Source organism: Balaenoptera physalus (genome assembly GCF_965194825.1).
Source record: "Balaenoptera physalus genome assembly, chromosome: 15".
Taxonomy (NCBI): domain Eukaryota; kingdom Metazoa; phylum Chordata; class Mammalia; order Artiodactyla; family Balaenopteridae; genus Balaenoptera; species Balaenoptera physalus.
In genome coordinates this window covers 60391867-60406620 of record NC_138894.1, presented here as the reverse complement: position 1 = coordinate 60406620, position 14754 = coordinate 60391867, and the positions used below count along the sequence as shown (strand labels likewise).

At 38.7% G+C, this 14754-nt stretch overlaps 1 protein-coding gene across 2 annotated transcripts in view; it reads right to left on the bottom strand.

Moving 5' to 3' along the window:
- The window catches only part of SRBD1 (S1 RNA binding domain 1), a 236043-nt gene that overhangs the window by 200230 nt on the left and 21059 nt on the right, over window positions 1-14754 (bottom strand). For both annotated transcript variants that reach the window (XM_082427667.1, XM_082427668.1), the window contains exons 5-6: window positions 6396-6562; window positions 3563-3680 (exon numbers count right to left, since the gene is read on the bottom strand). In XM_082427667.1, the coding sequence (XP_082283793.1) occupies window positions 3563-3680; window positions 6396-6562 (285 nt within the window). The remainder of the gene's footprint in view (window positions 1-3562; window positions 3681-6395; window positions 6563-14754) is intronic.

Sequence of the window (14754 nt, the reverse complement as noted above, 5' to 3'; positions counted from 1 at the left end):
TTCAGTTTTAAAAAGCAAAAGTTAAAATTAGGACACAAAATTAGAGGACATGTGAGAATGCTAAAGACATCCTCTTCTCAACCCTTTCCTCTTCCTTCAAAGATTAATGCTACGGGCTTCCCTGGTGGCGCAGTGGTTGAGAATCTGCCTGCCAATGCAGGGGACACGGGTTCGAGCCCTGGTCTGGGAAGATCCCACATGCCGCGTAGCAGCTGGGCTCGTGAGCCACAATTACTGAGCCTGCACGTCTGGAGCCTGTGCTCCGCAACAAGAGAGGCCGCGATAGTGAGAGGCCCGCGCACGGCGATGAAGAGTGGCCCCCGCTTGCCACAACTAGAGAAAGCCCTCGCACAGAAACGAAGACCCAACACAGCCATAAATGAATAAATAAATAAATATTAAAAAAAAAAAAGATTAATACTAACAGAGAATACAAGTTGTATGAAAACAGTTGTTCCTTATCAGACTCTCTACTTTTCTACACACTTAGTTAGCTATCTGCTTGGATTCACTCATCCCACAAACTCAGTGCTTGGACTGCCAGGACTGCAAGTCCTCAACTCAAGCAAGCTCCTCTAAAAGATGTCCTCACACAATGCTTCTATTTCTTAGTCCACGTTCACTCCTCAACCCACTGCCCCCTGGCTTCTCTTTCCACACACCTTGCTGAAAGTGGTATCACAAAGATCCACAATGATCCCCTAATTACCAAATATACATTTTTCAGTCCTTATCTTGCCAAAACTCCCTGCTATATTTAATTACTTAACCATTGATCATTACCTCCTTCTATGACTCTCTTCCTTAATCTTTCATGGGTATCATCGTCTCCTGATTCTCTTCATACTTCTCTGACTATTCTTTCCATGTCTCCTCCTTAGGCTCTCCCTTCCTCCACCCATGCTTCAAAAGTTAGTGTTCCTGGGCTTCCCTGGTGGCGCAGTGGTTGAGAATCTGCCTGCCAATGCAGGGGACACGGGTTCGAGCCCTGGTCTGGGAAGATCCCACATGCCGCGGAGCAACTAAGCCCGTGCACCACAACTACTGAGGCTGCGCGTCTGGAGCCTGTGCTCCGCAACAAGAGAGGCCGCGACAGTGAAAAGCCTGCGCACCGCGATGAAGAGTGGCCCCCGCTCACCGCAAATAGAGAAAGCCCTCGCACAGAAACGAAGACCCAACATAGCCAAAAATAAATAAATAAATTAAAAAAAAAAAAAAGTTAGTGTTCCTCAATGGTCTATCCTGACCTGCTTACCCCATGATCTCTCCTTGAGTGAAATCTTCCATTTTCATGGTTCCAAATACCAATTACATGCTGCAGACACATCTATGTCTACAGCTCAGCACACTCTCCCATAAGCTTATGCTTCTGTTACCTACTCTCATTTTTCCCCACTCGACTGGAAATTCCTTGAAGACAAGGACTATGTATTAGTCATCTTTGTATTGGGTTGGCCAAAAAGGGCCTTCGGTTTTTAAGTAAAAATAAAAGACATTTTTCATTTCACCAAGAACTTTATTGAACAACGTATTCACCCTTTTGTTCTACTACCTTCTGCCATTTTTCAGGCAACTTCATAATTCTATCCTCCCAAAACTTTTTATCTTTTTGAGTAAAGAACTGGTCCAGGTGCCTTTTACAGTCTTCCAGGGAATTGAAATTTTTTCCGTTAAGAGAATTTTGTGAAGACTGAAATAAATGGAAATCCGAAGGTGCCATGTCTGGCGAATATGGAGGATGAATCAGAACTTCCCAGCCAAACTGTAACAGTTTTTGCCTGGTCATCAAAGAAACATGCGGTCTTGCATTGTCCTGATGAAAGATTATGCGTTGTCTGTTGACTAATTCCAGATGCTTTTCGTCGAGTGCTGCTTTCAGTTGGTCTAATTGGGAGCATTACTTGTTGGAATTAATCATTTGATTTTCCAGAAGGAGCTCATAATAGAGGACTCTCTTCCAATCCCACCATATATACATCACCTGCTTTGGATGAAGACCAACCTTTGGTGTGGTTGGTGGTGGTTCATTTCACTTGTCCCACGATCTCTTCCGTTCCACATTGTTGTACAGTATCCACTTTTCATTGCCCGTCACAATTTGTTTTAAAAACAGAACGTTTTGGGCTTCCCTGGTGGCGCAGTGGTTGAGAATCTGCCTGCCAATGCAGGAGACACGGGTTCGAGTCCTGGTCTGGGAAGATCCCACATGCCGCGGAGCGACTAGGCCCATGAGCCACAACTACTGAGCCTGCGCGTCTGGAGCCTGTGCTCCGCAACAAGAGAGGCCACGATACTGAGAGGCCCGCGCACCGCGATGAAGAGTGGCCCCTGCTTGCCGCAACTGGAGAAAGCCCTCGCACGGAGACGAGGACCCAACAGAGCCATAAATTTAAAAAAAATAAAATAAAAAAATTAAAAAAAAAAAAGTTTAAAAACATAACGTTTTCATTACGTTTAAGTAGAGAATCGCATGTGGAAGTGCAGTCAAAAAGGTTTTTTTTGCTTAACTTACGTGGAACCCAAACATCAAAGCAATTAACATAACCAAAGTGGTGCAAATGATTTTCAACGCTTGATTTGGATATTTTGAGTATGTCGGCTATCTCCCGCATGGTATAATGTTGACTGTTCTCAATGAATGCCTCGATTTGATCGCTATCAACTTCAACTGGTCTACCCGACTGTGGAGCATTGTCCAGCGAGAAATTTCTAGCACGAAACTTCACAAACCACTTTTTTTAAAATTTATTTATTTATTTATTTATTTATTTATGGCTGTGTTGGGTCTTCGTTTCTGTGCGAGGGCTTTCTCCAGTTGCGGCAAGCCGGGGCCACTCTTCATCGCGGTGCGTTGGCCTCTCACTATCGCGGCCTCTCTTGTTGCGGAGCACAGGCTCCAGACGCGCAGGCTCAGTAATTGTGGCTCACGGGCCTAGTTGGTCCGTGGCATGTGGGATCTTCCCAGACCAGGGCTCGAACCCGTGTCCCCTGCATTGGCAGGCAGATTCTCAACCACTGCGCCACCTGGGAAGCCCCGCAAACCACTTTTGACACGTTTGATCAGTCACAGCCCCTTCTCCATATGCTGCACAAATCTTTTCTTGCACGAATCTTTTTTTGCATTTCAGTTGCATTTTTACCTTTCTTGAAATAATAAAGCATAATATGTTGAAAATGCTGTTTTCCTTCCATCTTTAATATTAAAATGGCTACTCAAAAATTCACCAATTGTGATAAGTCCTTTTTTTAAATGCACGCTGATATGACAGATGTCACATACAATCTAACAAAATTGTTCTGAATGAAGTTAAAGACAACTAAGTGCTACTAGAGCCATCTTATGGGAAAAACCGATCGAACCTTTTGGCCAACCCAATAAATCCAAGTGCCTATCACAAAAAAGCGCTTAATAGATATTTACTGAATAAAGAATATTTTGTTGAATTAAATAATGATGGTGGCTGATGACTTTAGCTTTTTATTTCCAGCTCTTTAACTATAAGACCCAAATCATAATATACTCAGGTAAGTATTACATTAAAAGATAAAAAGGATTCCTTACCACGTGTTCTAGTTCTTCAAAAGTTTTACAGTTCAGCAAGGCTTTTAACAAGCACTCAGACATCTTCCCCTCCTTCTTAATTTTTTGGATTGTGTTATAAGCCTTCTTTGCAACAGCCCTGAAAATAGAAACTTTTATAATATACAAGACCTATATGTTAAAACTTTCTTTTTGAAGCTATATCAAACTTACAGAAAAGTTGTAGGTGAGGTAAAAAGAACTTTTTTCCCCCTCTGAACCATTTGAGAATAAGTTACCATCATCCCCAAGTACTTTAGTATGTATTTTCTATAAACAAGAATCTTCTCCTATAACCATCAAAAGCAGGTAATTAAAATTGATATTAATATTGATATAATATTGATATATTCTAACCCTCAGATCTCATTTAAGTTTCACCAATTGTTCCTATACATGTCCTTGATAGTGAATTCAGCTAAGAATGGGTTTTATGTAATTGCTATGTGTCTACAGTCTCTTTCAAGCTGAAACAGTATTTCAGTCTCTCCTCGATTTTCAAAACCTTGATACTTTAGAATGTATTATTATTACAGCCTTTCATCCTATTTCGTTACCTGTTACTATTTATAATTTCTGCCTAATAATGGTATTGCTAAAATGATGGGCAAAAGTTAGAGAGACGATAATATAAATTACTAAAAATGATTGATGGAAAAGAAAACTCAATCTACTTATGAAAAAAAAGAAAGGCAGAAGATTATAAGTTAATGAGGAAGAATATGCAGTCCTTAGATCACACCTCTGTGTCTTCTACATTCCTGGTAGCACAAGACTGTTTTCAGAGGCTGAAGCCTACCAGGGTCATTTCGACAAAAGGCCAATGACCTACTGGCTTGCATATAAGGGAGAGGAAAGGCATCTTTAGAGAAAATACAGGAAGTTTCTTACTATCCATAATCATAATCATTTTTTAATTCACTTTTTTAAGTGACCCTCAGTAAGAAATATATTTTACCTTGCAACCCAGTATATACACATATATAATTTCATATTTAATAAACAGTTATATAAACATATGATAGTTTCATGAAACAATATTTACCTTTACCACAGAAGCTGCACTCATATTTTCTATTCTCTATTTCATTTTTGTTAAAGTGGTAATGACCTACTAAATTAGTTTCACTACTCATTTATGAGTAGCAATTAACAGGGTGAAAACCAATGCTCTAGTTATAGAAAAAGCTGAGATCAAGAGAAATAGAGACCATACCTCATTACCAAAAAGAAATCTCTGTACGATATAAAAAGATCTTCTAAGTCCTAGTCAATGCCACCACTTACTTGGAGAAATAGTCCTCTACTAATATTTAATGTATTCCTCTATTAATAGATACCCAGAGAATGAACTCTGTTGCAGCTAAAGTGTGTTTTTAGAGAAAAAGAAAATAATAATATTAATCTTGACATAAAGCTCCTATTTGTCCCCAACCCAATCAAAAATTGGTAGAATACCTTTAATTTTTTTAAGTAAACTGTTCTTGTTTGTGACACTTTCCCCAATTTCAGATCCCAAAACCCTTAAGATTTTCTTCATTACTTTGCCTTCAACCAAACAGAAAGCTTACTTCTGAATTTGCAAATTGCTGGACTTCCAAGATGTGGCCTGCAGATGATTTTGTTTGACCTCAAAATTTTTTTACATAAAAATTCAGATTATCAGTTTTTCAAATATAGGAAGATACAGCAATCTGGGTAGAGAACCCCACATGTTATAATCTGATGGAGATGAGTAGCAGCTGCCCCTCTTAGACAGGACTTGTGATCTCCAGTTTGCGTCCCTTTGTGCTTGATTATACTAGCCTGGCCCTGGGTGATCTGAATCTGAAACCACTTGAATAACTAGTCATTTATATTTCTGGGTTGGCTAATTGATTTTGCCTCTTGATGAAATATAACTTTCCACATATTAGCATTTAAATCTTCCTGGCACTAAAAGAAATTCAACAAAAGGGGTAGAAATGTTAATGAGAGGCAAGTTCCTCCAAAATCAAAGAGGCTTATTAGGCTTGTTCTAAAAATAACCCTTAGCGCTTTTAGAATGGCTTGATGGTAAGATTATATCCAATTTAAATCATATCCTTGTTGAAGAACACACATAGCAACAACACAGCACTTGGCATGTAGGAGACATGCAATAAATAAATGAATGGTAAAGACTGTTTTAATAAACTCTACTGATACAGTTAGTTTTATAGTCTTTATATGCTTATTTCTGAGTTATTACAATAAATCCAGAGGAATAATTTTTTTAAAGAGTGCTTTCCATTCTACAACCATACAAAACTCACAATCCACTAACATTAAATTACCATGCCCTATAAAAGACTAGAAAAAGGAAATATACATATTTCCTACCAAACTCTATACAGCCAAAGAACTCTCCATTTAGGGACTTCACAGTATTAAGAGGACAGTTTTATGTAAGCTATTGAAGATTTAGACGAAAATGTATTTTTCTGAGTTACCTGCTGGTAGTTCTAATTTTGCCATTATGCAAAATCATTTCTGTGAGAGAAGATGACATTCAAACTCATAGGCACAGACTCTTAATGCAAACCACCTTTTGCAGATACATGCCCAAGCTATGCATGAACACACCAGCAGAGGGACTCTGCACACCCCTAAATAAGTAAACTGGAGCTGGCTTCCTCTGTCAGAAGGGGACTATATCCAGATTACAATAAATCAAGAAAACAAAATATTGGAACTGTCGAAATATACTATCACTCACTTCCTCACTGTTTTGCCTCATTGGCTCACACACCCTCTTTCCCCTTACACAAAGCTCATCCCTTCCCAGGTTTCTTACCGTAGCTCCTCTAGAGTTTGTTGAACTTCTCTCAAGGAATCAGCATCAAGGTTATTAATAAGCTCTTTTCGATAACGTATAATGAAGGGAATTGTGTTATCATCATTAAAGAGACGAATAATGTTGGCACAAACCCAAAGTTCAATATCAGTTCTCTCAGATAAAACCTGTAAATTAATATTTAGTGATTTAAAACTCTGAAAATTAAACATCTGTATTATAACATATGGTTTAAAATACAGCAATTAAATAATGTTCTCCAGCCACTTAGAAACAAACTGCTGTGGTTTTAAAAAAAGAAGAAAAGGAAATTGTATGAAATATATATATATATATATATATAGACAATCATAGAATAGTCATTTCACTCATTCAATAAAATCCAATCGAAACCACTCTGCATTACCCGAATTCTACAGGGCTCAAATGAGATATGCATTTTTCATCTCTCAGATTGGCACCAAAGATCAAGGAGATGGTAACTCACTGTGCTGGCATAAGTGATGGGAAAAGGCACTTTCAGCTACTGCTAGTGAGAAAGTACAATGGTAAAACCTCTGGAGGAAGAACAGTTTGGCAATATCTATCAAAATTTACAATGCATAAACTCTATGACCCACCAATTACACTTCTGGAAATTTGTTCTGATATATTCATACCTCTGGAAAATGATATTATTTACAGTGATATTTTTTGAAGAATTTTTTCCAGTATGGTAGAAGTCAGCAAAAAACAGTCTACAATGGGGAATTGGTAAATAAATTATGATATGCCCGTGGAGCAGAATACCACTCAACTTACTCTTATATGAACGGATATGGAATGAATTACAAGAACTTGGAACATGGCTTATTTTGGGGAAAGGTAACTGGTTGGCTTAGAGCTAGGGCAGGAAGATCCTTCTATGTCTTTGGAATTTTGTAGCATTCCCATATACTACATATTCAAAATAATTATTTTTTAAAAAACAAGTCTACAGGTTTCAGCAAAAATGTACATGTAAGCAGAAAAGTTTAGAGAAGTCAGCCTGGAGAAGAGAAAGAATAAAATGCAATTTCAGTAACTGTTCTCAAAACCTAAGCCGATTTTTTTAAAGTAAAGCATGAAAGGCATAAGCTTTATTATTATTTCAATCTTGATGCTCAAGATATGCCAAAAATGTAAGAAAAAATTCAAAAATTATTAAAGCATTAACATGGTCAACTGCTTAACAAAATCAAGTCAATATATAAAATAGACTGAGTTTCAAAACTACAGATGAAATAAATGGCTGAGCTCCAGAGACTACTGAGGATACCCTCATTCCTCTGTGCACTGTATATCCTAAGGCCTACATCTTGTCACCCATTCTGAGAATGCCAGCTTTACGTCTCCAGCCCTAGCTCTCTTCTGCATGAGCTCTGGACTCATTTAGCCAGCTACCTGACCTACCTCTTGAAATCCTATTAGGTATCTCAAACTTTGCATTCACAGAAGTGATTTCCCTCTCAAACTTCTTCCTCTTCCAGTTTTCCCCTTATTATGTCCATTCAAATACCAGTTTAGGCCTGAAAACTAAGAGTCTTCAACTCTTTTGACTCCTTTAACTCTTAAATCTACTCTATCATAAGAATCAATCAACTCTAGTGGCAAAGTATTTCTTTAGTCTATTACTGCTCTTCATTTCTGCCCTATAGCCCAGTCTTGTTCAAGCCAGGATTACTGCAACTGCCTTTTACTATTCTTCTCGCATCCATAGCAATCTCATCTATGTCAATTTCCATAAAACAACAAGAATTATCTTTCCAAAGTCTATATTGGATCATGTCACCTGACTAGTCAAAACCTTTCAATGATTTCCCATAGCATTTAGAATCCAAAGTCCTTACCATGACCCAAAAAACATGGGCCTCCCTCTCCAGCCTCATCTTATCCAGTCTTCCCCTCATTAGAAGCCAGCCCCAATGGGCTGCTCCTAGAACAATGTTCACTTCCTAGAACAATGTTCACTTCCTAGAACAAGCTCAGTTGCTTCCCTCTTCAGAGGCCTTCATGAGGCTGCTCCATCATGCAGAAATGCTCCTCTTGCTTGATATCATCCCTGACCCCTACAAAATCATGTTCATTAGTATTTTCTCTCTCAAACCTGTACCTCTTCCTGTTTCCTATTCCAGTTAACATTATCTCCTACCACAGAAACCTTCGGGGATATTGTGGTTATCTCCCCCAACAATACCTCCCCATTATGTAGCAGCTTTGTGGCTGAAGAACACTTGACCTCAACTCCACCTCCACAGCATTTTGTTCAGTAACCAGTTGTTTTAGAATTACAATAGCCAGAGTTTGGACAGAGAGATGAGTCCAGTGAGCAGGAAGCTCAAGATCTGGCTTAGAACTCTGGACCCAGGTACAATTTCTTCCTCGGGAGAAATATGGTTTATACAAGTAGAATCTTGAAGTTGGATGGCAGTGCTAAGAGAATTGTGGAGAGACTGTTGCAGTGCACTTAGGTAACTCTCCTGTTACCTAAGTCAATAAATCTCCTTTATTGCTTAAGCTAGTTCAAGATAGGTTTTCTCTTATTGCAACCAAAAGTATTCTAATCAATGTCCTCAGTTTCACTGTGTGTTCTCTATCTCGCTCTTCTAATCTGTCACCAAGGAAGCAAACTGAACTTCTAAAATGTCTGTTCTTTCCCCTCAAGCTCCCTTTCTATTATCTTCTTTTATCTAAACCACAGGGCATTTTTTTTGTTCTCTATGCATTCCACCCAACCTTTCTGCATTACTACTGATTATACTTCTAAGACACATTTATAATAAGTCCCTTATTTTTTTCCTCTTTTTCTTCTTTTGAACATAAGCTTCAATGACTCTTTCCTAACTACTAGTAAAAGTCCAACCATTGTAGCATAGTTTTAAAATCCTTTCCCAAGCTTGCTCCCAAATTTCACTGTCCTCACAGAATAAACAATCTAGAACGGAAGATAAAACATTAATATAAATAAGTACAAATAAAACAGAATATGCCAGGGAATAAGTGGTATAACGTTTTCAGAGAAGAGAACGATCTCCCTGGTGTAATCAAGGAAGGCTTGCTGCAGGGGCAGCATTTCAGCCGGCCCTTGAAAGGCCAGAGTCTGAAAGACGGACATAAGACACGAAAATGACCAAAATGGTCATTATTTTGGAACTGAGTGATTGTTAGAACCCATGGGCTCCCACTATCCTAAACTAGTTCAGTGATTGTTAACTAAAAGGGGCCCAAGACAGCTAATATTCCAGACCCGCATCTGAAGTGTACCAGGTCCTGACAAATCCAGAAGCATCATATGTGTTAAGACAGTGTATACTGCTGCTTATGAAAATTTGCTTCTTGAAATTAAGGATAATAAAACTACATACAAGCAGTCACAACTTTGGGGCCTCCAAATCATCCAATTTCTTCTGTCTTAATTTAGTCAAACATTTATTTTAGCTCATATTATATGCCAATAACCATACCAAGCCAGTAATAAACAAAATGTAAAAAACCAAGTCCCTCTTGCCAAGAAGCTTATAACCTAGAAAGAAGAAAGACAGTCAGGTAGACAGTTAAAATACAGTGTGATCTGTACTCTGACAGAAGCATATACAGGCTCTTTGAGAGCACGTGGGAGGAAGAAACATCTACCTCTGCAGAAATGGAAAAGCAACAAGGGAATGAAAGTATCTCAGGCAGCCAAATGAGGGCAGGAATTCTAGGAAGAGAGAAGAACATATCAAAAGCCACTGATGAGGAACCACTGCACATTTTAAAAAATTTCTATGTTCAGTAATGCTAAAATGTACAAGGCATATTGAGATGAGTGAGAAATGGAAAAGTGGATGGAGCTAGATGGTGAATTCTAAAAAAAGTTGGAACTTTATCCTGTACTTAATATCAAGCTACTCAATGACTGATCTGCTCGTTACTTGATTTCAGCTGTTGAGTCAACTCCCCCTGTAAACTCCCTTGACATTTTATGAGTCAATGAGATTTGGCGACTAGAGCAGTGGTTCAAAACATGTGGTTCCCAAACCAGCAGCATAAGCATAATCAGGAAACTTATTAGAAATGTAACTTCTTGAGCCCCACCCCAGATCAACTGAATCAGAACCTCTGGGGTGGGGCCCAGCATCTGTGTTTTAGACAGATGAGGCAAACGCCAAAGAAACAGCTAAGCGTTAGAAGTAGAGATCAAACCTTAGGGATGGGCAGGGAACTACTAAAATTTTTACTTTTAAACTACTACTTATTTCAATTATTACACTTACTACTTTAATAATTTTTATAGTTAACTGGTGAATAGGAATGAGGGTAAAGTAAAAAGGAAGGCAGTCTCGTTATTTTTTTCACCTCTAAGACTTAAATAGACAGACACTTTTTGTGACTGTTGTTGTTTTAAGCTAATACCTGTATAGGGCTTATTATGTTCTACACACTTTTACATATTCAATAGTAACTCATTTTACAGATACAAAAACTGAGACCCAAAGAAGTTAAGTAAATTGCCCAAAGTCCCACAAGCTATATTTCCTTTTCAGAAATTTGATTTGTGTGCAAAAGCAAGATGATTTTCTTCAGGCAAAAGTATCAATACAAATTAATCAATCGCCTTACTTTTCGTCCTGAATCCAACTGCGATGAGACATGGTGCCTTCATACTGTCCTCTACTGTCTAAAACCGCCAACAAAATGGCCTTCTCCGCAAGTGGCCTGAGAATTTCCTGCTTCAAAATCTATATTCCCATCTCCTCAGTTATGAAAGAAAACTGCTGGGTATCAACAGCTAAACTATTGCCTTAATCATCCAGGCAGCATTTTAAAAGAACTAGCATCTAAATTAAATGACACTCAAATGAGTAGATTGAGAGAGAATTTTTTATCCAAAATCAAACCAGCAACTGGACACCTCCCTTCTAAAACAGTTTTGATTACTGCTGCTCTCTTTACCCTTACCTATTCATTTTATTATATCACTTATTTTACCACACACATAAGTTTCCTTAAAGACTGCAAAAGGAAAAACTATGCTGTTAGAAGTCAGAAGAGTGGTTTTAGGCAAGAGGATGGAGGATTGAAAAAGGGTATGAAGGGATTGTAGGGTGCTGGTAATGTTCTGTTTCTTGATCTGAAAGCTTGTTACATGGTTACAATTTTGAACATTCATGAGTTGCATATTTAAGTACAATTTTATATATATATGCATATATGTATACATATATATATTTCAGAAAGTTTTTTTTAAGCCCATAATAAATACCACGAGCTAAGTTATAAAAATAAAAAAGGGCCAATACAATTTCTTTTACTTAATCCCTCCTGGAACACACAGGTTGACCTAAGGGATGGCGCATGCTTATGCGTAGAAGTGCAGTGAGAAAAGCCAACTCAGAGACACCCGCCTCCTTCCTGTCCCTCTTCTTTCCCCTATACTTTCATCCCGTGTTCTTCTTCACCTACATAATCCCACATCATCTTCTTGCAAGAATGGGGAAAATGGCTAATAAAGGGGTTTTTGCTCGCTTTCCCCCCTAATTTAGCAAACATTACTAAGATATTCTATATGGCTGCTCCACGCCCACCCCCCTCAAAGTAAAGACACTACGTAACAACAATCACCACTTGGGAGCATTTAATTTTCTCAAAAACTGCTTGTAGCTAGTCACCTCTTCAAATTCTTACAAAGGTTATGGTACTCACAATATATTTGTGTAATGATAAAATATACTTTAACAAAAACTAGTTTCTAATGGCAACCACACATTTGTGGCTTGGGGGAAGGGCTGAAGTAGGTTGTTTCTCAAGGAGTCTGGTGATCACCAAACCTGATTAGGAAATAGACACAAAGTGTGTTTATATGTAAAGTCTACAAATAAATTAAGTATTGACAATGTAGTTTTCCCTCCCCAAACAAGACAGTGATATTCCTGAAAAAGCTGTGGACTTTCAGAAATGAGAAACACACCTTGAAGGGAAAAAACAGTTAGAGGATCAAAGTGTCATGGTGGGCAGGGTCCAAGGGGAACAGCACACAAAATGAAGGAAATATAAATGACATTTCCCTCATGTTCAATTAGTAATAATAATTCCTATACAATTAATTTCCATTGACTATTTCTTACTAACTAGGAACTTGTTAGGACTTCCCCAAAGAACTTGGACATACATTTCATTTTGTGACAGATAAAATGCATACCACAGGCATTTCACTGACTCTGGTCCTCACTCAAATGTTCAAAGCCTTCCTGATTGTCTGACTTGGCATTGCTGACTCTCGCTCTTCTCAGCCCCTTTCCCCCTAACACCTGCCACTATTCTCAAACATGTTTGGAAGCAGGAATGCAGTGCTAAGATAGAATGATTCTCTCTCCTGCTTATAGAGAATAAAAAGTATAGGACAGGAAGTCCACATACACTAAAAGACTTGTCTGTAAAAGTAACTCAAGGTTAGACAAGGATGACTGTATCTGGTTAAATTTTTTAAGAACCCAAACATGTAAATCGCACCTGAAGTTCCCCAGGCAATTTCCCTAAACCGATCTAGAAAATGCTGCGCATACTAGTTGTCCTCAGGGCGCTCAGCGAGGGCGGCAGCTGAGGCAACCACTTCTCCCAGCTCACAAGCAAGGAGTGCCACATTCTGAGTACAGGCTTGTTGGAGCTGTCAAAAATCACTTTCAATAAGGAGGAGGAGAAAAAATGTTTGGAATTGAAAAGAAAGACAAGCACACCCATATTACCCAAATAATATGGCCAAAGGCCATAATAATAGTCTAGGACCTGAAAACTTGCTTCCATTTGATATTCAAACACCACAACCATGGACACTGCTGCTACCGATTTACAAATGAAGCTTTTACTCCTGGCTGCTCTTCTTCTGCCACTCACCCTCTGGCAGTTGGGAACCTGTTCTCTCCGTACACTTTTCCCCCCTCACAAGCTAAAACTAATGGTAAATGAATTGTGGAGCTGTCATCTTCCACCTTCAGTGAAGAAGCAGGGAAATCTGGTCTGTTGAGAGGAAATAACAACTCAGACAAACAGAGAAGGGGTAAAAATGGGTGATCATGAAACCCCTGAAAGAGAGAAAACTGAGAAAATGACTTCCTCAAGTCCTCAGTTTTCCAATTTTTGGTTCAAGGCCTTTAGGATACTCGATCACACTTTGTCCCTTCCATCTTTGAAAGGGCCCTGGTCCTTGGTAATAAACTATTTTCTTCTTAAGCTCATTAGAAGCAGGTTTCTATTACTTGTAACCAAGAGACAGCTGGCAAAGGTAGGGTCATTTTCATCTCTTTCTCTGTTACACAGATTAGGAGATAGGGGTGTGAAGCAAAGTTTCATAGAATAAGTAGCCCTTGACTTCCTTTTGTAAAACTTATTTCTACAGTTCAAGAGATTTCCTGGGCTTTGAAACCTTCCTCTCTCCCTCCCTCCTGCTCAGGGTCAACTACTAAAGGTAGATCTACGTCAACAGCACAAGTAAGCTTAAAAGTAAAGGAGAAGAGAAGGGAAGTGGGACACGTCCACCTGTCCCTGTAGGTCTGGACTGGAACCAAGGAGTCTGCCTGTTAAGAAAGCCTTCCAGGTGAATCTGATTCAGGCTGCCATGAACCAACCTTTTAAAACAATTCTTTGTAGGCCTAAATGAAAAAAGAAAAAGAAGGCATAGAAAGGAGCTTAATTATACTGTTTCTCCAGGAAACTCTGAACTGTTCAGGAACAAGAATGAGAAGAAAGCTATGAGGCAACATTCCATTCCTTAATAAGTCAGAGAGAAGAAAAAAATCATAATTAAAAATTACTGGTGATGTTCAACTAATAGGTAATAGAAAAGGCAGCATGGATAAAAAGAAGTTCCTCTGAAAAAAAGGTAACACACAGACAATCCCAGACTGAGAAGTAGTATTACCCAGCAGAGGCACCAAGCTCTAGAGCAGTAATTCACAGCAGAGGAAGGAGTACACATCAAATCACCATGGGACAGACAATAAGGAGGGAGGTTATCCCCATTTACACTGAGGGGCACTGCTATGATTAAGTCTGAACCGTTCCCAGAGTGTGTTGGGGCAGACAAAAGGTTGAGAATCACTGTTTAAGAGTCACTCTTCAGGTCTTCTCTACCATCCCCAAAGCCAGCCAAAGAAACTGGGAGAAATCCAATTTCTCCTGTAGTAAGAAATATAATTATGGCAGCTCAAGTTAGAATTTGGATAAAATTTTCCTTTAAGAAATTACTAGGCCTTGTTCATAGTCTATTACAACATTACACTAAGAGTTAAACAGATGTACTAATGGTCAATGACTTAATCACTTGCACTGCTTTTATAGGCAATACAATCCAAGTGCAAAGCAA